We start from the raw sequence: 25,681 nt of genomic DNA, 5'->3' as shown, positions 1-25,681 counted from the left end.
GCGACCATTGAGAGATGTGGGTGGATCCCCCTGGGCTGCGAATGGATGTTACTGTGTAACATCCATTCGCATGCCCTGCGTACCATTTGTGTTTGCGCATGGGTGGCAGCAGCCAACCATTTGCAAGATGGGGTTTGGTGGACTTGCAAGGCTGCAAATTTGTAACCTTGCGAATCAAACAGAATAACCCCCATACTGTAGTATATTATTATCGTTCAGCTTCATATACGTATATACACAAAGCTTAATAGTAATAACTGAGGGTTTACACCAGGGTTGCCGACTCTCCTGGAATGGCCGGGAGTCTCCCGAAAATCGGGACCCCCTCCCGGCCCCCCGGAAGGATGGGCAACCCTCCCGGATTCAGGGGGGACCCCCCCTGCGCCCCAGATCGCGGCATTGAAATGCCGCAATCCTTGAGTCTCAGAGGAGGGGGCGGAGCTAAAATGACATAATCGCGTCATTTTAGCCCCGCCCCCTCCACGGACACCCCTGAATTCGACAGTTTGACATCATGGGGGCGCGGGCTTAGTGGCGTCACTCTTAAACTCCGCCCCCTGAGCAGCTGCTGGAACTCTCCTCTCCGGGCTTTTCCCGGAGAGGAGAATTATAAAGTCGGCAACCCTGGTTCACACACAAAATGATATCAAACTGTATGATTGGCTTAGAATACAAGGAACAACAAACAAAAACTTGTATGCTTGCTAGTGAGTGCACGTTCTCTTATTACTGCATATAACATAGGTATGCCATAAACAAATAATAAAATATTGAATACATTTCATGATATAGACATTAAATTACGTGCTGCCTGTGCTTTTAGTGCTAGATTGCATCGCATCTAGTTCAGAACGCACAGTGCTTTAACCCATCGCATGGGTTTGAACTAGATGCGATGCCATCCAGTTCAAAATGCAGTTATCGCTCTGTGTATGGGCACCTTTAGTGATAGTGTATTACACTGCCACCTGCTGGCTACAGCCATCATTGCTGTGACTGTCCTCAGCCTAGTTATACCCCTTTCACATCGCACTTTTAAAACGGTAAATTGCCGTTTTTTTCCCATTTTAAAACGTTTAAGCCTGCACTGTGAATGCACCACAGCCGATTTACCGTTTAAAGTTAACTGGCATTTCGAACCGTGTAAAAAGCAGAGTCCTACACGGTTCCTTGCCGTTTTTTGTGCAATGTGAATGTGTACAATGTGTCTGAAACGGTATTTCAGGCAAACAACACAAGCTCCCCTTTAAAATGACAGGCAATGTTGACACTCTGCCTTGAAACGTGTTTCTGGATGAAACGGTTTGACTGCTAATGAGACTTAACCGGTATTTAAAACGGTAATCTGCGGCACTGTTAAGGCTCTGACCCGTTTTAATTACCGTTTTAAAATACCGGTTTTTAAAACGTGTCGGCGATGTGAAAGTGGTATTAGTGCTTATATGTAATCTGGTGTAGAGCAGTTTGCTTTTCATAAGAATAGTGACATACTGTACAGGGGAGGTGAATCAAACCTTCAAGAAAGACAGAGTAGAGAAGTTGCCAGTAGCAGCCAGCTTGATAAAGTTGAGAAGATGCCCATAGCAACCAATTATCATTTTATAGAGTAGAAAGTAAAACATTGAGTAAATGTTGCAGCAGGGCATAGATAAGCTAATGCATTATAGTAATATAAAGATGGACAATCCCTTAAGCATCTTGATCATTCATTAATATAGGCCTTATCTATTTAAACTTTGTCATTGTAAATAATGACTCTGGGGCAGGTTTATTAAGCTCAGTGAAGTGATAAAGTGTCTGATTTTTATGACCAACCAATCACCTCCTAACTGTGAAGTTACAGGCTTGGTTTGAAAATGACAGGTACAAGCTGATTGGCCGGTGATAAAAAAAACAGACACTTTATCACATCACCGAGCTTAATAAATCTACCCCTGAATTTATTTCAGGCCTCAGTAAATGTTAACACTTGAAATGAGTTTTTCTTGTTAAATCCACCTCTTTGCTACAGTATGTTTCCTACTTAAACTTAAGGTAATTCGCAGTTTCTGATTGTCACACAAGCTACACCATGAATGAGGAATATGATGTCGGCTTATTCAAATTTTCAGCAATATTTTTTAAATTCTCTTTGAAAGTTCTGTGGATAATAAGGAATTAGGGCAAATTGTCGGTGAAAGAGGAATAGTAATGCAATCAGCAAAACAGTCTCAGAAGCACACAACCTGTGCTGTACTTCCAGCCAGTTATTTGTATTCACAGAAAGGGAAATCCATTCACTGCAGAACATGTACCTACAGTAGCAATGTCTGATAACCGGCATGCAGTGATTGCTTTATTCAATATGAATGTTATAGCCCATTTATAAGCCAATGCTCCAGGAGCCAAGGAACAAAAACAAACTCAGCTGGCATCAAGGTTCGGTTCTAACCAGATAACTTTCACTGTGTTTCAAATGTTGTCACTTTCTAAAAAGTGCATGAAAACAAATTAAAGGCTTCATATATCGAACAGATACTGAGGCAATTCCCTGTCCTGCCATTGCTTCAGTCGGGGGATTGGGCAAATCCAAAATGTTGGAAATAATCAATTCACAGATTCTGTCCAAAATCAGCAGATTGTCAGAACAGGGAATCGGGCATTAGATGTATGACACGGATTATCTGTATGAACCTCATTAAACTCTTATCATGATGTTCATTTGTTGTTAAATAACAATATTATTTTCATTATCTAACTTTCACATACAGCCCCCCAGGGCTTAAAGTGGTCTTGGAAAGGTGGGAAACTAATTTCCAGCTGTCACCTAATTACTCCCTTCACATCCTTCTATGGAGCTATACACAGCCCGCCCACCATACATGGTTTGAGACAGGGGTTAAAGTGTGGGGGGGGGGGGAACTGGGTGGAACTGAGTTCCACCACCTGATTTGGTAGGGGGAACTCAGTTCCACCTCCACCACAACCCTGCACAGTAATTCCAACAAAAAATTCTATCCCAGTCGTAACCTTTTCTTGCATGGTGTATGTGATGTCATATGTAGTGAAGAAAAGCCACTAAGAAAAGCAGGCTTTGTGTATGCTGAAGACTATATGTTCTCCTTATACATGAATGTGTGACATTATGTGTGATGTACTGTACATGTATAAGGAGTACTACTGTGTAGCGTAACTTGAATGAGCGTCACCACATGTGGTCAATAAGATTGTGCTGTGTGGCACAAATTTGCAGTTGGTAGGAGGGTGCCGAAAACCCCGGTACTGACCTGGTCTCAGTCTAATGGGGGGCATGGGAAATGAGTTCCACCACCTCTCCAGGACCACTTTAAGCCCTAGTTTCAGATAACAAGCACGCAGCCCCAAGTCAAACTGGACCTATTCTTAAGCTGACCATACACCTGAACGATCTGCACACAATCCTCACAATTTCTACGGGTCGTGCGATGGATCGTTTGCACTGTGCACGTGATGCATGGTCCTGCGGGTTGAGTGGTCGGCCCTCATATCAGACATGCTGCACGTCTGATCCATCGGCTTCCTTTGCAGTTGTAATTGGATCGCATATGCTGTTAAAGCACATAAGATCATCATTCATTCGACCACACTTATGACCTGCAGGCCATTGTAATGTATGGCTGGCTTTACTTACCTACACGCTGCCCTGAAATATCACATGCAAAAATTGTGATTACAGGTACCTTACATTACCAGGCAAAGCTTGTAGAGCTGGTGTAACCATTATGTGCACTCATTATAATTACTGATAGGAATACTAAGATTAAGGAAGTGTGATGTCTGCTACCCATTGGGACAATCAGTCCACTACGATTGTTATTTGAAATTCTCATATTTCTCTTTACAAGCAAGATCCATATGAAATGTGTGTCCTTATTATACATTTTTCTTGCAATTTGTTTCACCAATATTAAATATTCATATCATTGAGGTAAATTTAACAAACTGTGTAATTAGCCATTTAATGACCTGGTCAATGACCTTTGTGCAATTGGTCAATTACAGACACTATGAGAAATGTTTTTTGTTACTTGAGGATTGAGTCAATAGAGATTTTCTAGCTCTCTTTTGAATGTTCTATTATATGCAAAATGCCCTGTCCTCATTACTGCACCTCTTTGTATTATGTTTGTATTGTGTTACAACAGGGAAACCCTACCCCTATTTTCTAATTTTACCTAATATTTTTAAAAGTAACATATTATAACTGACAAGAATGCCCCCAAACCAAGGAGAGTACTTTTCCTTACCCTGCCGGTACTTTAACCATGCACCTGTTGTTCTTTCAGCCTTGTCTGGACCAGGACTCATACAGACCACAGAGCACTGCATTAAGTCAACTAAACTTTTCCTGGCAAAGTTGGCTGATGTTGCTGATGAAATGGGAAATGTAAATGTACTTAAGCTAATGAGGCTCATCATGTTAAACACCTCCAACAACCTGTTTCTAAGAATTCCCCTTGATGGTATGTATGAAATTTCATCTAAAACAAAACATTGTGTTTAACGTTTCAAATATAGGACACTTTTAAAGTTACAATTGCGCACAACATCACATTTGTATTTATTAACAAGGTGGCACCTAGTGTATGTTGATGGATGCTTGTCACCGACAGCAGCTTAAACAATCAATATTTATTGGGTACGTCACAGACACGTCTTCCAGTGTCTTTATTTTGCTTGCATTGAATGACACCGTGTATAGCCTTTTGCATTTACACAGGTCCATAATGAAGGGTGTCTGCATCATGCTATATTGAATATAATATGTAATATAATTAGATGGTGTTGATGGATGGCACACCACGTCTTTGATGCTATCCTCAAATTAAACTTTAAAGCTTACATTCCCTTACACATGGGTGACAACCTGTCCATAGAAGCCTGTGCACTTCTGCTAAGTGTAATACCCAGGGATAAATACAGATGACCAGTGGTCAGGATGCCTGTGGTCAGAAAACTGATACCGGTATCCCCAAGGAGGGAATCCCGACAGGGGTCAGGTAAGTATACTTGCCCCACCTAACCCTCCATGCCGCCTTACCCTAATCCTCCCTGCTAGTGCATAACACTGCCCCCTGCTGGCTAAATCCCCCCACCCCTCCACCATGCAGCCTAATTTTAACCTTCACCTCTATACAGACTAACCTAAATCCATCCACTAGTGCCTAAACTTAACCACCCCCCATCCTCAGCCTGACCCTAAACCACCCTGCATACTCACCACTCAGGATGCCAGCTGTTGGTTTTCCAGCTGTACTATGCAGACAGCAATGGATCCAGGGAAGAGGGGAATGGATGCCTGTGTGCGGCATCCATTCATCTCACAGATGGAGGCTGGGGGTGCATGGAGGCTGGGGGCAGCCCAGCAGCCCAGCAGCTTTCCCGGGTGCTGGGCTTGCCCCCAGTGTGTCGATGATGTTTGCGGGGTCCTGGCTGGTTGATTTCATGTCACTTGGAGATGATGTCATCTCCAATGCTGGCTCAGGACCGGGGGGGGAGGGGGGTGGCAGGGACATGCTTGTGTAAAAGGTGTTGCACCCAGTTTGGAGATGGGTTCAAAAACCCGGGTGCGACTCAGCGTTTTGCTGTAAAATAGGTATTAGTGAAAAAAGATGCATTGGGAAAGAAATCTGATATATTTCCATTGCGAATCCCATGCACATTCAGCTGGTTGGGCCAACTCTTTATTTGGACAGATTTTAATTGACACGTATGGGTTGCTTCAGGTCTGCATCATGCAAATGCATTCATAGCTGCAATTCCGTACACAGTAGAAAATATGCAAACGACACAGGCGCCTGGATCTCTATTAAGATGTCTACAAGAAACATTGCAAATCAAGAAACAGTGTTCAAATACTCTGAGGTTGCAGGTCTTTCAATAATTGAATTCCTCAGTAATCCTAGGGTCATGCCGAATGGCTGTGAGAATTGAGATGCTGGTGCCATGCTTTCTGTGTATGGAATTGCAGGTACAGTACAGGCTGATACACCCTGAAAACAGCTCTGCTTTTCCCACCACATTCTGTTACCTAGAGCTGCCACTAGAAATTGTGGGGCCCAGGACTGCCAAAATAGACAGCCCCCCACCCCAAAAAAAACGAAGCACCTGAGAAACTGAACCTTTATTTCTGAGCCCCTGCACCTTTTTACCATAGATGTGAAGCAGTGATGATAATTATGTTCTATTTATACTGTGATATAATTGTATCGCATTGCATTTGAGAACTTGTTTGTGTCATATTATTGCTGTCACTGTGCCATAATCTCCTTCCAAAGCATTCTACTTGTGCCAGGGAGTGCAGAGGGAGGGAGGCTGCGTGGCTCACGCTGTTAGCTGTGAGCCACGGACAGCAGAATTCGGGGGGAACATAGGGTGGTTGAGACACCCGGGAGACTCTTTGAGCCTTTCGGCTCACAGAACTTGCTCTCCACCGGAGCCGCTCTCCCTATGCCCCCGTGGCTGCACCGATTGCTGCTGAGCGTGCCGGAGGGATACTTCTGGTCGGAATGAGTTGCCCAGGCCCTTCCGTCTCTGTCAAAGGGGCTGGGCCCGGGACAGCTATGCCCACAGTAGTACCCCCCTGATGGCGGCCCTCATGTTACCCCCCCCCCCCCCAATTCCCCAATTGGTCCAGACTCAATTTTTGCAAATAAATCCTTACTGCGTGCGACACCACTAAGGTACCTTGGCGCGTGTGCAGTGCGAACATGATGCATGCGGAGATGGCCAATAATTCTCAACTCCGGAAATATCGGTATTGCGTTCATCTCGCCCTATCTGCCAGCGAGAGATAGTTGCTAATTTAAGTGAATATATTCATTTTTGCCATCATTATTATTAGATCAGAACCCCATGAAATATTTGGAATGTGATGGATAGGCCACTAACATTTGCTTTTGATAAATGAGTATCCGTAAAAATTCCTTTCTGTCTAAAGAAAAGTATCATTTTTTTCCCTTCCAGAAAATGACATTGTTCTAAAAATTCAGAAATACTTTGACGCATGGCAGGCACTTCTACTGAAACCAGACATATTCTTCAAAATTTCCTTTCTGTACAAGAAGTATGAGAAATCAGCGTGAGTCATCAATGTCTAAACAACACCGTACCTGAAATGAATAAAATAGTTTATCAATGTAAAAACAATTACACGGCTTTAAAACGTCTGTTTTTGTATTTTAGCAATGATTTGAAAAAATCTGTAGAAGTTCTCATTGAACAAAAACGACGGGAGATTTCCACTTCAGAGAAGATAAGTGAAAATGTAGATTTTGCATCTGAGCTGATCTTCGCACAGGTGTGTATTAAATCAGTTTACTAAACTGTATGACTAAGTAATTGTCTTCTGAAGATCAGCTAGTGCTTTCCACCAACAGCAGTATTAGAAATCATATCTAAGAGTGCTCCCTAAAAATGGGATCTAGTCACAGGATGGTATTGATAGTCTGGCCGTTGAAATTCCGACAGTAAGAATCCTAAAGGTCCATACACATTGGTTTTGCCCAGCGTGTATGGAAAATCACTGGGCTGAAAATCGCTCAATGCTTATAGAGGGAAGCATCTGTCAGAATGAACTTAGGTCTACAGTCATTAGGTCGACCCCACTAGGTCGACTGGCAGGAAGGTCGACCTGACTTAAGGTCGACATGGGCCAAGGTCGACATGACTTAAGGTCGAATTTGCATAAAGGTCGACATGAGGAAGGTCGACTGGTCATAAGGTCGACATGGGTTTGTCACTGTTTTTTTAATCTGAATGTCGACACAGTCGACATGGACACAGTTGGCAATGAGAATCGGACCCTCGCATCGCTCGCTTCGCTCTCGATGCTTCGGGCACGGTGCCTCGCTGCGCTCGGCACACTATTTTATTCTCCCACCACGCCCTAGTGGATGGTAGGGCATGAAATACCGCCTGTCGGCACATGTCGGCTCAAAAAACAGTGAAAAACCCATGTCGACCTTATGACCAGTCGACCTTCCGCATGTCGACCTTTATGCAAATTCGACCTTAAGTCATGTCGACCTTGGCCCATGTCGACCTTAAGTCAGGTCGACCTTCCTGCCAGTCGACCTAGTGGGGTCGACCTAATGACTGTAGACCTAAGTTCATTCTAATAGATGACCGCTTCCCTTATAGAGGGAGCGATTTTTCCCTGTTTAAGAGAGGATGTTATGGAAAGCCATCCACCCCATTACCCATCTGCTGGCAATACCAGCAGATGAGAGGAGGCCACAAGCAATGATGTGGGAGTGCGCAGCAGCACCCCTGAAATACAGTGTGTGTATGTGTATATAAATAAATATATATATATATATATATATATATAGCGTCTGGTGGACGGTGGCACTCGGTGAAAATATATGAAATAAACAGGCAAGAGACCTTGTTTACCGACGTTTCAAGCCCCTGGCGGACTTTTTATCAAGGTGCAAGAGTCTCTTGCACCTTGATAAAAAGTCTGCCAGGGCTTGAAACGTCGGTAAACAAGGTCTCTTGCCTGTTTATTTCATATATTTTCACAGATTGCCGCCGTCCACCAGACGCAGTATACGTGTCAGGGATAATCAACGGGGGGCACCGGCTTTTCTTCATTGCTTCTGTACGTTGGAGTGCTTCCCGTATGCAAACTACATATATATATATATATATATATATATATATATATAACATAGCGGCCAATGCACGTGCCTTGGCAGCTAGGCTGTGCAGGTTCGGGGCTACCATAAAAATGTGAGCGCTTTACTATTCAAAGCATTTGCGGAGTAGCCTTGTACTGTGCTGGGTGGCCATCTACACGCTAGAGAGACCAGTTGCACTATAGTTTTGCCGTTTCTCCCAAATCTTCAACTGAAGCTAAATGTGGGCCGTCTATGAGTGGGGAGTGAGAGGTTAATGAAATAGTATTTGTGGTAAATTGTACGTAACAAATAATTATACACTTGCAATTCAATTTTATATATGTTCATTAGCACCCTACTAGTGGCCCCTGTAAGTACCACTGACCAATCCAGAGCTGTCTACTGCTTTAGCCCTTGTATAACGCAACTCTGCTTTACTTTCTGCATGTCAAATATTTTGGTGAAAAACAACAAGAAACAAGAAACATTAGGCTACTGTATGTTTGAGAAAAGTTGCAAAAGTACACGCTGGGGTAAATTTACTAAGATGGGAGTTCTTTGGAAGATGGGATATTGCCCATAGCAACCAATCAGATTCTACTTCTTATTTATTTAGCACCTTCTAGAAGATAATAGATAGTATCTGATTGGTTGCTATGGGCAACATCCCAACTTCAGTAGAACTCCCATCTTAGTAAATTTGCCCCAATGAAGTAAATTATTTACAGTAAATATCTGTATTTCAAGAAACAGATTCTAGATTAAATACTAACATTTTTAAAATGTGATCTTTTTTTTTTGTCTTTCTCAAAGAATAATGGAGAACTGACAGCGGAAAATGTGAACCAAAGCATCTTGGAGATGCTGATTGCGGCTCCCGACACCATGTCCATAACTCTCTACTTCATGCTTGTTTTGATCGCGCAGCATCCAAAGATTGAAGAGATGATAATGAATGAAATTCACTGTGTTACTGGTAAGTATAACTATGAAATCTGTTCTATCATAATACTGAATCACAAATGGGTCCTTTCATAAACTGTCTATTTTCGCTACATACAGATTGGTTGACTTGCTTAGTGCCTGGAATCTTGAGCCTTGATTCCTTATTGATGGTTTCAGTATGCAACTGTATATGTATATGCATGCGTGTGTGTGTGTGTGTGTGCATGTGTGCGTGCATGCATGCAATTCTACCAATAGCGCAATGGAATATGCTGAGCTATATAAGAAACTGTAAATAAATAAATATACATATACGGTACTTGTGTATTAGCAGGGCGCCCGGCTACGCTACACTGACAAAGTACCTTAGGCTACTTTGTCAGCGTAGCCTAGCCGGGCGCCCTGCTAATATGCGTGTAGTGCATTATACTCACCTAACGTCCTAATGTCCCCGGCACCAGCATTCCCCTCCTCCAGCAGCCTCCTCCATGACACCCTGGCAGCAGCATACCCCTCCTCCGGCAGTCACTAGTGACTCCCCGGCGGCAGCAATGTACTTAATTCAGCTTACAGCCGCTGGGGGAGCATCACATAGTTTCCCTGCTCCCCCAGCGGCACTACGCTAATTGCATACATTGCTGCCACCGGGGTGTCATGTAGGAGGCTGCCGGAGGAGGGGAATGCTGCCGCCGGAGTGTAATGGAGGAGGCTGCTGGAGAAGGGGAACGCTGCCACCGAGGTGTCATGGAGGAGGGGAACACTTGCGCATTCATCCACTAACACAATCATAGCCCCACTATCCACGTCATACCCCCAGTATCCACGTGGACGTGGAGTTCATTTTATAAAGTGTGGCGAACGCAGCTCGCCACCGAGCCCGAAGAGTGTCGAACACAGTGTGCCTCGCGAGGGGACGTGTATCCGCGTGCGCTCGCCATGCTTCGGGCTCGATGGCTCGCTGCGCTCGCCACACTTTATCAAATTAACTCCACGCCCAAGTGGATACTGGGAGTTTGACGTGGATAGTGGGGATATGAACCATTGTGTATTAGCACAGCTCCTGAACAAGCTACGTAAGTTACATAGTTTACGTAAGTTATGTAATTTACGTAGCCAGCATAGTGGTGTATTGGTATTCTCAATACACCACTACGCAAACTATGTAATGGGCGCCCTGTTGATACACAAGTACCACATATACAAATAAAATGAGGCTACCAATTACCTTGATGAGGAAAACTTATAAATCCATCCTTCAAAATATTTATCATGCTCTCCATTTGGTTGTCAAGATATGCAAGCTTTGCTGGTGTAATTTGGAAAAACGCGTATCGCACAGAATTCCTCTATCATTACTGTTCCATCTAGGTTTCTCCCTTACTGTTTCCAAACCACAACACAGAATTAATTGACACCATTGTCATCCATGTTCTGTTTTGTAAACTATTATTTCTGCAGAATACCAATTTAATAATACAGGGCAGAATGTCATTCTACAGAATAGCAGAACCTCGCAGAGGCACCCTTATCAAATGCGTTGTTCTGCGGGGGGAAAAAAACCCTACAACTTACAGCACAGTTATCTCTACTCAGAATAAGTGACATCACTGAAACTTTCTGGATGTGTCACTAGTTTCTGGAGAATTCACAAAAAATAGCTATTTACTTTAAACAATTATAAAACTTTAGTAAATATAAAAATAACATTGTTTTGAATAGACTGTAGATTTTACATTTTTTCTACCATTTGTTTGTGAAGCATATTACATCATTATGATTGTATAAGATTAAATATACTGTTGTTTGAATAAGGATATAAATAGCATGTAAGTAAAACATACCTCTCAATTGTCCCGCTATTTGGACACTGCTCCAATGTGGGATGGGGGGACAGTTTGGGAAGCTTATGATCACAAGAATAGATATGCCAGCGCTGGCTGTAGACAATAAGTTTAGACGGTTCTCATAGATAAATAATATTTATTAACTCTAATAATATAAAATGTAAAAAACAATATAACTAAGACCATGCAAAACACAATATATACAAATTTAAAAAAAAAAACTATTATCTTGTCACATCTGTGACATCATTGGTGGTATATTCAAGTGCTGTCTGAATTTCACATGCACTCGGATGCGACTCGGATCAGGTAAGTTCGGGGGGGGGGGGGGGGGTTGGCTCTCTAGGAACTAAACCCGCTCATGCCTAATACACAGGGGTAGTAACAAGTTACAGCCAGTAGGTGTCACTGTTTTCATTGCTGCCTATAGACATCTTCTCAGCAGACTGCAGTTGCACCAGAAACTATTTACAGCCTATGAGAAAGTATAACTCCACAGCATATAAAAGACTTATTTAATGAATACTGTAGGTTTAATAAAAATATGTATTGTATAAAATACATTCTAAATGTATGCAATATGAAAATATAAGTGCATTTACACATTTAGTAAATTATATTTTACATATTTATCAAACTAGGGGGTAGATTTATTAAGCTCGGTGAAGTGATAAAGTGTCTGGTTTTTATCACTGGCCAATCAGCTCCTACCTGTCATTTATCAAACCAAGCCTGTAACTTCACAGTTAGGAGCTGATTGCCCGGTGATAAAAATCAGACAATTTATCACTTCACCGAGCTTAATAAATCTGCCCCTGAGTATTACTTTGCAAAAAAATAAAAATGACTATCTCATTTAATGACTAGAAACTGCCTCAAGATAGCCAATATGTCAGATTAAATCTGTGTAACATTTTGCACTATGTAGACAATGTATTGTTGTTTTAATTCTATGGCTCTTCAATGACAAATGTTTACTCTGTTGCTATTTATACTCAGGTTGTGTGCAATTCATGTGAATAATGAAGACTAGTTTGTCATTTAAGGCATACAAACAAATGACACTTGAGTCACATCCTAACATAACAAAGTATTGCATGCAACATTATGCAGAATAGCAAATGCAGTGTATTTTAAATGCCATTATTTTATTTTCTTGGGATTAATTACTGTTCAGTGCTGGTTATGTATAAAAGGTTATGGCGGCTCTCACACAGCCAAGTTAGTGGGATCACCCTCCCTACATTATGGAAAGTATAAAGGATAAATAAAATTCACTTATGTTCAGTAGTGGTTCTTTACCCTGTACCCTACTGTATTCCTTTCTGTTAAAATCTAGCAACGAGGTATGTTTGTCTACATAGGAAGGTTCTGTAGAGATGTCTATGCTGGTCTCGTCTTAACCCTTTTGAGCAATATCGCTCATTATATTGACCAGTGTGTACACACTCACCAAAGGATCATGCGCACTCCCACGGTTCGTTAAGAAACTTCTCCATCATCTATGCACGTAGAGACAAAGGAGCAGGTTATTAATGAGCCCCTACATCCCCACCGTCGTTCATTGTCTGCTGACCCTGCCAGGTCCCCGGTGCCGCTGTTATCAGTACATCACCCAGTGTGAATGGGCCATTATAGGCTTATCTTGGCAACAGTGATTTGTTTGCCATGATTGGCTTGCCTGTGGATGTGCGTAGACACTGCACATGCTCCCAGAATGCATAGTAACATCAGGATTGGAATTTGGCCACTGAGTCAAGTGACAACAGAATGTAGAAAAAATAGTTTCTGCGCTAATAAAGTTGAAGCAGGATCCCTATGTACAAACTCAAATAAACTCAAATTGCTTAATAAAAGTGTGAATTTATTATACACATATTTATAATTTTCAAATATTGTAATAAAATATTTCACAATGAAACACAATAGTATATAAAAACTTTGAGGTGGATCAAAGTTTATATATAGAATGAAAATTAAAAAAATATCGATGCCTCGAAAAATAGTTTTTGCCAAAAAATCTTTATAGTGTCCCCTTGGTCGAATTACCCAAAGTAGGAAGTGACTTAATATAGTATTTACCTGTCCCGGCTAGGTGTAAATATTATACTGGTTGCCGTACTCAATTAACGGCTACATCGCTGGGTTGAAGCTGAAATAATAGTAGTGCCGTGCTGTAGTCATTGTTGACTCAATACACTTGGCGTTGATAATGGTGATATACTGTATGTTGCACGAACCAATTAAATCACTCCAATCAATCCCCCGTCCCTAGAGATGTAGCTGCTGGTTCATGATGGTGAAAAAGCGGGCTTCGGCAGATTGGTCCTCAAGGACCCGCAACAGTTCATCTATTCCAATTCACCCATCAGGTGCACAGGTGTGCTCATTACTCACTGACACATTTTATAAGAGCCACAGGTGGAGATAATTATTTCACTTGTGATTCTGTAAACAAAACGTGCGCTGTGTGGGGTCCTTCTGGAACGAGTTTGGGAACTACTGTTTTAAGTGTATGTGTCACTACATATCAATGCTTGTTTTCTGCAGATACAGTATATATATATCTATTTTCCATATTATGCTGGTCTTATTACCAGAGATCTTCTTTATTTGGTCTATTTCCTCCAATTTCCTAGCGACTATCAAATTACTGTTGCAGTGGTTTGTAAATGGGAAGGACAAGAAAGATTCAGTGACATTCTCTTAATTCAACTAAGTAGCATAGTAACCGCCATTGTAGTTCAGGGGGAGGCTAGGGCTGCTTTTAATTGCACATTAGAGCATGACATTTTGCATAGTGATGCAAATACTGATTGCTAACAACATATGGAGAGCATAGATTTGTTTTCCGTGCTTTTTCTATTAACTTGAATATATTTAATATTTATAGAAAACAGTGAGAGAAAAGACCTGAAAGATAATTGGCAAGCACACACAAGCTTCATAGCTGGATTCCAGGACTACCAGCAGAATACTTTTAGTTACAGTATATATAGGGGTGATTCTGGTTGGTGTGCAAAAGCAAACTCCTTCTTTAACCATGTGCACTGCAGGTGGGGCAGATGTAACACGTGCAGAGAGAGTTACATTTGGGTGAGTTCAATTTTGTTTCTGTGCAGGGTAAATACTGACTGCTTTATTATTACACCGCAATTTAGATTTCAGTTTTGACACACCCCACCCAAATGTAACTCTCTCTGCACATGTTACATCTGCCCCAAAGATTTTCTTTATTATTGAAGTGTAATGACCCTGCCATGCAGAATGCACAATAACCTTTTTCCCATTGGCAGGTGACCGAGATGTGGAGCATAGTGATATGCAAAATCTAAAAGTACTCGAGAACTTTATCTATGAAAGCATGAGGTACCAGCCGGTGGTAGACATGGTCATGCGCAGGGCTTTGGAGGACGATGTCATTGATGGCTATTATGTGAAGAAAGGCACCAACATAATCCTAAATCTGGGACGCATGCACCGAGTGGAGTTTTTCCCAAAGCCAAATGAATTCACCCTGGAAAATTTTGAAAAAACGGTATGTACATGTTTCATTCTAGCAAGCCCGCAAACTCAGGGCCGCCGATAGGGGGGTGATGTGGGGACAGCTGTCCCAGGCCCTGGCCTCTGGAAGGGCCTGGGCAGCTCATTTTGCCCACCGCAACCCTCTGCTGTGCTGCCTGCGCTGCGCTCGGTGCACTGAATGAAGCACAGGCTTCTTCAATGCAGAATGCCGGCGGATAATTAAAATGCTGCACTGGCTTTTGAGACAATCAGGACTCGTGTACTGTTAGCCAATCAGAGCGGCTACCGCTACACTAGGTCTGATTGGCTCATTAGCCAGAGCTGTATTTTAATTGGCCGCCAGCTTCCTGCATTGAAGAAGCCTGTGCTTCGGGACCTGCTGAGTCGGGCGGTAAGTGATGGGGAAGGGGCCCAGACTAGAAATCAGTCCCAGGCCCCAAAATTCCTAGTGGCAGCCCAGCGCAAACTACTAAGTACAGTATGAATAAGGTGTGTAAATATACCATTACGGATAGTAATAATAATTCATAATTGCAATAAGTTTCACAATTGTTATATAGTTATTTTTGTAATATTTATACAAACTTACAAATTGATGCCATTTTGGCCCATCTAGTCTGCCCATGTACATACACTCATTCACACAGTAGGGTTAATTTTACGGCAGCCAATAAATCTATCAGTATATTTTTGAAATTGTGGGAGGAAACCGGAGAACCCAGAGGAAAACCACGCAAGCACAGGGAGAATATACAAACTCCACACAGTTAGGGCCATGGTGGGAATTGAACCCATGACCTCAGTGCTGTGAGGCAGTAATGCTAACCATTACACCGTCCGTGCTGATATGTTTTTGTAAGTAATCACAAAGTAAATCAGTTTACCACATGATGCAGAAAATATTCCATACAGATAGAGGCTCTCTCAGCCATCCTGCCAACTCGCCATGGTGATGTTTCTGGCGGAGCTGGTGGACGGCAGATGGTGGGGCCGCAAGAGTGTCTCACTCACGTGTCCTACTCCGCTGAGTGGCAGGGAGTGGGGACAGGGTGCTTCCCTGCCTATCTCCGCTTTAGGGAGACTATTCAAGATAATTATTTGCTGCTGCGTATGCGCAAATGTGCTATAACGTATGGGACAACTGGTGTCAGAACTGGAGGGGAAAAGTGGAGGGAATTCCTGTGATGTGGCCTGAAGGGAACACAATTCATCTCATGGGCATGCTATGGGAGTGTCATGGAAATGTCAGTACCAATGGCCTGCATACTCAGATGCAATGCTGCTTCCACAGAGGCCATGTGCAGGCTGAAACACTGCGTCTGTCTTAGGCTGGTCCATGTATTGATGGGGTGCAGCTCATAGGGTCAAGACAGTCATTAGGTCGACACATAAAATAGATCGACAGGCATTAGTTTGACATGGTAATTAGGTTGACACAAGCATTAGGTCAACATGAAAAAGGTCGACATGAGTTTGTCATTTTTTTTGTGTCTATATTGACTTAAGTTGACATGGATACTTTGTAATCTTCGCTCGCCATGCTTGGGGCACGCTGCCTCGCTATGCTCGGAACACTATTATATTCTCACTCTATGCCCACTTGGATAGTAAAGTATGAAAACCCACCTGCTTTAAAAAAAATATATGAAAAACTCATGTCAACCTTTTCCATGCCGACTTAATGATTTTGTCGACTTAATGACCATGTCGACCTAGTGACTGTCAACCTATAGTGGTTGACCTAATGAATGTCGACCTAATGCTTGTAGACCTAGTGATTGATAGTTCAGCCCACAGCTATGTGTCAGCGCTGCGTGTTGACCGATGTGTCAGGGCTTCGGCTAATTTGCTATCAGCCGAATTCGGCAGATTTCCTGTATTTATATATGGCAATCTCAGCCGAATTCTAGTTTCTGAATGAATACACCATTGATAGAACGCTGCCGTATATGGGCATGATTTGTCTGTGTGTGTGCTTGTTTTTACCATCATTCGTAGTGCTGAATTCGGACAGTAATTCAGCCGAAAAGATGACTGGAAAATACTCCTCATTTTCCAGGTGTATTTGGCTGAAGCCTGCTTGGATCAGACAGATCCGTGTGTGATGCTTATCTGTGTAAAAAGTTGAAAATGTAATAAATAATTTTAAAATAAGCATAAAGTCCCCCCCGCTCGGCTATAACCAGCCCTGTGCTCATTGAGCCGGTCCTGGTTGCAGAAATACAGGAGGGAAAAAGCTGGGGTCCCACTGTATTTCTATAACCAGCACCCAGCTCTTGGCCTGGTCCTGGTGTTCCAAAATAAAGGGGACAAATGGAGTAGGGGTCCCCTGTATTTCTGCAATCAGCATCAGGCTCAAAGAGCCAGTGGTGTTATGCCACAGCCGGGGGACACTTTTTACATAAGCTCCCCTGGCCAAAACATGATATCCCTGGCAGGTCAGCCCAGGCCAGGTCCCTGTAATAAAGAGTCCCCGCCCCCCAAAACGCCAGCCAGGGTCTGTCCCCACCACCCCTGGGCTGTGGGTGGCGGGTTGATGGCAGTGAAAAGTGTAAAAAATAGATTAGTATTGAGCTGTGTTGTGGAACTACAAGAACCAGCAAACCTCCCCTACATGTGGAGGCTTGGAGAACCATACGTCCCAGCATGCAGGGCATTAATGGGCCCAATCCTTCTTGTATTTTCACAACACAACCAATACCGAAATAAAACACACATACACTAAATAGAGTAAATATTTACACCCTTTTGGGGATGTTTTTGAGGATTATTATAAAAACAATTGTTTTAAATTGGAGGTGCCAGCTTTCCTTAACCTTACTTGCACGGCTCCAATCCTCCACAGTAAGAGCAAAGTACATACACACATACTTTTCTATAGGGTCCACCATAGGCCTATCTTCTTCTCCAGTAGAAATCCAAAATGGGTACACATGTGAAAATAAATCATACTCACCAACCCATTTGGTGTAGATCACATCCTCCCCTGCTCCAGCAGACTGAGGAGCCGCAAGTGTGTTGACACATGCATTACCACCCTGAGAATGAGGGAATCCCCGGTGATGTCATTTACCAGCTCCTCCCAATCAGTAGCGGGCCCCAGGAAATTTCTGCTCCTGATTGGCTCTGTGTAGCTCCATAGAAGCCCATGATATTAATTTACCATGGGCTTCTATGGTGGGAACCAGCTACTCAGCCTGACCGCAATGTGACCCCATTGAGGGTACTTGCCTTAGTGTGAGAATGAGGAAGCTGCGCGGCACCAGTTTTGCCTTAGACATTTTGGGGTTAATTTTCTATGATCGGATTTCTAGTGACGATGGGATGTTTCCCATAGCAACCAATGGACATTACAGGTCCAAGCCTACACCTAAAAATAGGCAGTGGGACCAAAGGAGGAAGGGGTAAGCGGATACACGGTATCACATTCTGGTGGAGTGACAGACTTTAAATATTTTGTTTACATGTACATCTTCTTTTTAGGTTAAAACACTCGAGAGGCATTGTGATTATTTGGCCAATTGTCATTGTTACAGTATCTTCTCAATAACAGTGATAATTGCATGTTTATTAGAATTCTGTTGAAGTAATGTAGTACGTGGGCACAGCTATGTGACAACGCAGAGGAAAATTAATGCATGCTGTGCTGATCAAAAAGCACATTTTCAAAACGTACTGAATATTGTTGAATGTATTAACATGTAATTTGTAGGGCTCTTCCTGATGACTAAAATAAGGGCTTTTTGTTAGTCATTATTTAAAAACCTATTTTATAATCATTTTAGTTTAGATATTACGTTTTATTAGCTTTATACAGAAACACCTTTCTACTAGAGATCACACAATGGAATTTCACATTTATTATCGGAATGTGGTCAGTACCGTGGCAAAAGGGACACTGGCATTCACAGTACTGACGCGGGCATCCTGACTGCCTTTAGAGACCAGCGCCAGCATCCTGACATTAATGAGAATGCCGGGGCCAGAATCCTGACTGCCGGAATGCCAAACATAAGTACGGGGGTCGGGTTAGGGTTAGGCCATGGAAGGAGGTATTGGAATTCGTCACCAGTGGGGATTTAGAGTTAGGCTGTGCCCCCCACAGTCTAACACAAAATCCCCAGGTTAGGAGCTGCTGGGAGGGATGGTTTGCAATAAGGGGGGTTATTTTATTTAATTACTGTTTCTTATACTGCACAGCAAGTTCTGTTGCACTTTACAATTGGAAATAGATATAAAACGAACTGGTTAACTACAGACAGTCAAAATGTTAGGAGGGCCCTGTTCGCAAGTTACCAACCTGTAAGGAAATGGGCATTGATACACAAGGACATAGAGTTAGGGTGTGGGGCGGAGGGTTAGGTGTAGGCGGCGGGGTAATGGGTTATGGTTAGGCAATAGCAGGTTGGGTTACGGTAAAGCTGTGAGGGGGTTTAGAGTTAGGCTGCGGGAAGCGGTTGTTGGAGGGTTTCCCTCCCCTGGAAAGCCACTGTGTAGTGCTCCTACACTGAGTTGACATGAAGTCTCATTTACAGGCAGTGAATGTTGGAGGTGGATGTGTGTGTGTGTGTGTGTGTGCGGATGTGCATGTGTTTATAAATAGGTAATAAATATATACATACATATATATATATATATATATATATATATATATATATGGGTGGAAACGAAGACTGGCACTCCAAGGTCTTTTCAAAGCGTATATTTAGAAAAACATGTATTTAGAAAAACATGAAACAATCCACCAACGTTTCGGGGCAGCGCCCGGTGTAGGTGTCACCTACACCTTGACAAAGGGGTGCTGCCCTGAAACGTTGGTGGATTGTTCCATGTTTTTCTAAATATACGCTTTGAAAAGACCTTGGAGTGCCAGTCTTCTTTTCCACCCATATATATATATATTTATTAAAATTAAATATCTTGGACCGGTGCCCCCACAAGGATAAGATATATGCAGGTGAGGCACTCGGTCACATATAAAGAACTGGAAACTTGCAACTATGACATAGTCGCAAGTTTCCAGTACTTTATAAGTGACCGAGTGGCACACCTTGCCTGTATATATATATATATATATATATATATATATATATATATATACATATACACACATACAACAAGATTTCCCATGCGCAACGTCCACTATTTGGAAGGTCTGTAGTGAGGATAAATGCCTTTTTCTGCAATGTAGTGCAGCCTCTTCTCCTGGGGTCCACTGTCTCCAGCAACCAGGGGCAATTTCACATAGAAGAGAATGGAGGAGGCGCACACAATGAGCATATATATTCCAACACTTTACTAAAAAATAATAAGCTCACATTCTTGTAAGTTTTAAAAGATGCACGTCATCACTTCACTAATGTCGATGTGACGGTGACCAGCTTCCGTGCAGGGTCTCTCGATATACCATTCAGCGGCTTCCACCACCAGACAGCAACACGATGTTCCCCCTGGCTTCACACACAGACCCGGCTAGACTTCCAGCGTCACTGCTAGCACGCCGTCTGTATGTGAGCTTATTATTTTTTAGTAAAGTGTTGGAATATATATGCTCATTGTGTGCACCTCCTTCATTCATATATATATAACCCTCCTGCACAGCTGTTCCCTACTTATTTTCTACCATTTCCACATACCTCCCAACATGCAGCAGGACTCCCGTGTGGCAAAGCCCCGAGAGCCAAGAAGGGGATGTTGCCTAGCCAATGGAGGTGTGGCTTCATGGGAATGCTGCTAGCACAAGCCATGCCACCAGGCTATCATCACTGTGGTGGCATGCCCAGCACTCTGTGACACAGGGGGTTTCTCAACTGCCCCCCCCCCCCCCCCCCCCACACACACACACACACACAATGGGACATTGCTGCCCAGGGGTGGGACAGTGGGACAATTAAACAAAAATGTCTTCCTCTTCCTAATATACTTGTACATGCACTGAGGCTGACATACTGTAGGATACATTGCAGATCCTGTAGCAACATGTTTAGTAGATATCATTTGGCTTAGAAGACCGCATACAATTTAAATGAAGAGTACACAGGGAGCCGCTAACACACCCTTGGTTACTTAAAAGTAGAAAGTAGTCTTCATCCAGTAGGATTGTGGTCATGGGGATAAAGCTGAATAAAAGGCTAACACAAGACGTTCCCAAACGCAGTCCTCAAGGTACCCCAGCAGTCTAGATTTTAAGTACATCAATGATTCAGCACAGATGGTTAAATCAATTGACTGAGGAACTGATGAAGTCACCTGTGGCCAAGCATAAATACACTTAAAACCTGGACCATTACGGTGCCCTGAGGACCACGTTTTGGAACGTCTGGGCTAGCACAAGAAAAGATGAGTACAGCAAAGTTATATTGTTGTTAATGACTGCTTCATACCTAGACATGTGAGACCGTCTTTCTTCTACCGTCTCTCTGAAAATACCTTTTCCTAATATTTGCAGGTTCCACATCGCTACTTTCAGCCATTTGGTTTTGGCCCTCGGGCATGTGCAGGAAAATACATATCCATGGTGATGATGAAAGCAATTCTCGTGACTCTGATGAAGAGATACAAGGTGCAGACCCTACAAGGACGCTCTCTGGAGAACATCCATAACCAAAACAACCTGTCCCTGCAACCTGATGAATCCCAGCCCTCATTAGAGATGATTTTCATTCCGCTTCACACAGCTCAGCCTAAACACTAGCACAGGAACGCAGGCATTGCTGCCAGGTCTGCAAGCCTGAAATGTAATTACTCTACAGCTAGTAGCAGTGCTGCTCTGTGCTCCATCTTCACTTAACTACTGCTGTTTGGTGGCTGTAATTATTAATAATAGAATAGCATTGTTTGTCTGATCTATGTTTATTTAAATAATTATTAATAAAATATGATGTATATTTTTCATATAGTATCCGAAATGCTTTACACATTTAATATATGTAATTGTTTAAATATATATAACATTTCCTTTCTACAGATTTATAAATATTTAACAAATCAACTAGCTTATAAGTGGACTATAATGGTATAAAGCTATGTTATATTCATGTACATGAGGTAAGTTGTTCCCTCTGTTTTTAACAGTTTAATTTATTAATTTAGATGTGTCAATCCTTAGAGAGAAAATGGAGAAGTTACCATAGCAGTTATTACAGTCATGTTATAGTGGGCCAGATGTGCGAAGCTTGAAAAGTGATCAAATGGAGACTGATAAAAAACCAGCCAATCAGCTCCTACCTGCCATGTCACAAACTGTGTTTGAAAAATAATAGGTAGGAGCTGATTGGTTGGATGTTTATCCCTCTTCGTTTTATCACTTTTATTTACTTTGGGCTATTATCTCTCTCCTTGGTTTGATACATATCTTCTCCAATGTATTTATCCTACAGGGACAATGATACACATCTACTTTTCTGTTCACGTATTTAAATCATATTGAAATGTTAAGAAAATGTTTGAGCATCACAATTCAGTAACTTTAAATGGGAAGGTGATAGTTTTGTCCCTGCTTAGAATAGAATTTGTGATACAGGATACGGCCTGTACCTTGCAGTGCAATCTAGCCGTGCGCATATTTGTGCTTTTTTACTTTGCTAACAAATCTGAAACAGGACCAAAGTCTACGATAATTAGAAATTTCAGTAAGGGTCATGGAGTAAAAAAAAAAAAAAATCTTTATATTTTCCTGTGTTTCTGACCCAGAGGTATACATTTATTATACGTGTAATATAATAATTTGATCTGTAAATACTGGTCATCTGTGCGTTAATGTCTGTGCAAGCTAAACAACCCACCCTGGTTTTATTTGTAATATCTACAAATATCAAAAAAGTCATTATTGTGACAAATTGGGGGCTCCGGGAATAGACTTGTACAATCCAACACATCCTAAAACTTCTTGTATATAGTAGTACTGTATAAGACACTTGCATAGCAATAAATCACCATTGCCTACACACTGTAAAATCATCCACTCATTTGGTCTAACCATATTAGGTCGACATGCACATGAAATAGGTCGACATGGCTAATCAACAGGGTTGGAAGGTCAACACAAGCTATTGGTTGACCATGGGAAGGTATATTATGTAGTTATTTTTCACTCAGTGTGCAATTGGGATACAGAAGGTTTTTCACGTTTTTGTCCCAAATGTCGACAAAGTCAACATGGACACATAGACATGGACACCGTCAAAGCGTACCGCATCCCCTCACATGGCTCGCTGCGCTTGGCATGTAATGTCGGCTAATAAAAAACATGAAAAACTCATTGTGACATTTTGACTGTCGACCTTCCCATTGTCGACCTAATGCTTGTGTCAACCTTCCAACCCTGTCAACCTTAGCCACGTCGACCTATTTCATGAGTCAACCTATTTTATGTGTCGACCTAAGCCATTTCGAACTTCAGTAGTCGACCCAATGCATGTCGAATATAGGGTCAATGACCGTATCCCAAAACACCTTCTAATCCTTTTCTACATTTATTCAGTTACTATACTCAATCAACCTACTGATCCACAAAATAACATGAGTGCAGTACATAACCCTACTATATGTAAGAATAAAATCTGGCTGAATGGCATATCAATTATGGTTGAAACTCCTAATTTCCTGTAGCTTTGCAGCAGGGTATTTGTTACTGTGTTTGTTATGCTGTGTATTTCTGTGTTATATAAATAAATGTTAATTAAAGTGACAGTTTTGTTTTTATAAAAACAGGAACACACACATACAGTATACACTGGGCAGATTGGGATGGAAAATCAGCCTGGGAAATGTATGTAAGCAGCCCTAATGAAGGGGGTGTGGTCTGTAGAAGGGGGCATTCTGGGTGTGGTCTGTTGAGGGGGTTGGACACAGGAGAAGTCCTCTGTGCATATTTTGCTGCAGTTGCATCTGCTTCTTTATGCTAATACCACTGTAATGCCCTTCCATGATGTACCTCCGTGCTCCACAAAATGCAAGGTCTGAGACTCCCAGGTGCTACCATCATGTTTTGTACCTTTTTATATACCATCTTTGGTCCCAACATTGACTCTTTTCTCAATCATGTGTTATGTCCACATCATCTGTCTGAGTTTGGCCTCCAATGTGAGTAATTCAGCGAAGCCGTGAACAGTCATTGTCACCAACATGCGCTTGCCACTCCCATAACATGCTGATACTACGTTACACCTGCGTTTCATTTGCCATTTCATTGCCAACCCCCTGTAATTGCCTAGAGACACACAATACTTCTTCGTGTGTGCATCTGCTGATGCCTATGTCTGCAGGCATCATATTGCAATAGAAAATTAAACACACTGGCCCCCACAGGAAAAAAAAGCAAAAGTTAGACTTCATAGGCAAAAAACAAACACATTGGCCCCATGATTAGAACAAAAATATCCCCAGGAGGAAAATAACACACACACACACACACACACACACACACACACACACTAGCCATTTTGGGAGCCAAATAACAAAGTGGCACTGACAATAAAAATATTATACACGTTGCAACGTCGTCCGTCCCTCCCACACACACACACACACACACCCTTGCAGGGTAAAAAAAATTGGCACCCACTAGAAAAATATTAAACACATGTGCCTCCAAAGGATAAAAAAACACAATGGGCCCAAACAGGAAAAAATATCACACATAGGGCTTGATTCAGACTTGAGAATTTGCAGTGGACTGTGAGAGTAAGCCACCACCCAGACAGAAAGAGTAACCAGCCCTTGCAAAAATGCAATATGACTGCGATTAGATCGCTAATCGGTCTTCATTCGCAAATCCATATACAATTTGCTAACCATCCAAAGGATTTTATTGCATGTGCAACTCTGAGTAGGTCTGAGGATCCCACTAATCTGTGACTAAGACAGGGTGGACATGGACATGACGTCACAGACCCTCCTCAAAACTCTAGGGCATGCCTGCGTTTTTCAGACACACTCAGAAAACGGCAGGCTTCCCCTCCTAAATGATGGCTTCCTGTCAGTCAAACTACAAGAGGAATACATTTACTATACCCATTTTTGCCCCCAAACATGCATAATGTGAACTGTATGCATGTGCATTTGATAATTGCTCAATTCTCTAATTATCAGGCAAGTCTGCATAGTGGGTACTGTATGTCTAGGAAGCTGGGGGTAGGGTGGAGGGTGTATGTCTTTGGGGCAAAGGGGAAGGCTAGGCAGAGATGGAAGGGCAAGTAGTGTATGTCCTACTGAAGTTGGGTGGGTATTTCATGTCCTTTGCGCCAAAGAGGAGAGGGGAGTGTTGATAGAGTGGGTAACATAGATCCTGGGCTTGTGGGTACTGAATGCCAAGAGGGTAGGACTGTATGTTAGTGGGGTAATAGTTACTGTAGGGTGGGGAGTATACAGATAAAGCCATTCTCATTCATCCCGACAGTGCGCTATATCTTCCCATCCCAGCATGGTGCTTGCCGAGAATGAGAGACCCGTACATGTGAGACCATTTGCTGTAATGGGACGCACGAGCGTGTGAGAATGGCATGCCAAGAAGGGAAGATAGAGTGAGCTGTCAGGATAAATGAAAATGGCTCCATCTGTATTACCCATTAAATTGAGGGTGTTTTAAATATATTGGACTGGGGGCGGGGGGGGGGGGGGCAGTGTATGTTGTATACAGAGAGAGGGCTGCACTTAATGTGTGACGTATGTTGGAGATTGCATCTATAGGACAACGTTTTTCAACCACTGTACCATGGCACACTG

General features: G+C 42.5%; 1 protein-coding gene across 2 annotated transcripts in view; it reads left to right on the top strand.

Annotated features, from left to right (window-relative positions):
- CYP19A1 (cytochrome P450 family 19 subfamily A member 1) overlaps positions 1-23,627 on the top strand; it is a 44,087-nt gene extending 20,460 nt beyond the window's left edge. For both annotated transcript variants that reach the window (XM_083183911.1, XM_083183912.1), the window contains exons 5-10: positions 4,305-4,481; positions 6,985-7,099; positions 7,204-7,318; positions 9,456-9,618; positions 14,728-14,969; positions 21,405-23,627. In XM_083183911.1, the coding sequence (XP_083040037.1) occupies positions 4,305-4,481; positions 6,985-7,099; positions 7,204-7,318; positions 9,456-9,618; positions 14,728-14,969; positions 21,405-21,650 (1,058 nt within the window). In that variant the 3' untranslated portion in view covers positions 21,651-23,627. The remainder of the gene's footprint in view (positions 1-4,304; positions 4,482-6,984; positions 7,100-7,203; positions 7,319-9,455; positions 9,619-14,727; positions 14,970-21,404) is intronic.
- The last annotated feature ends 2,054 nt before the right edge of the window (positions 23,628-25,681 follow it).

Source organism: Crinia signifera, chromosome 4 (genome assembly GCF_055691185.1).
Source record: "Crinia signifera chromosome 4, ASM5569118v1, whole genome shotgun sequence".
NCBI lineage: Eukaryota > Metazoa > Chordata > Amphibia > Anura > Myobatrachidae > Crinia > Crinia signifera.
The sequence above is the reverse complement of the archived record's forward strand: the minus strand, read 5'-3'. Positions and strand labels throughout refer to the sequence as shown.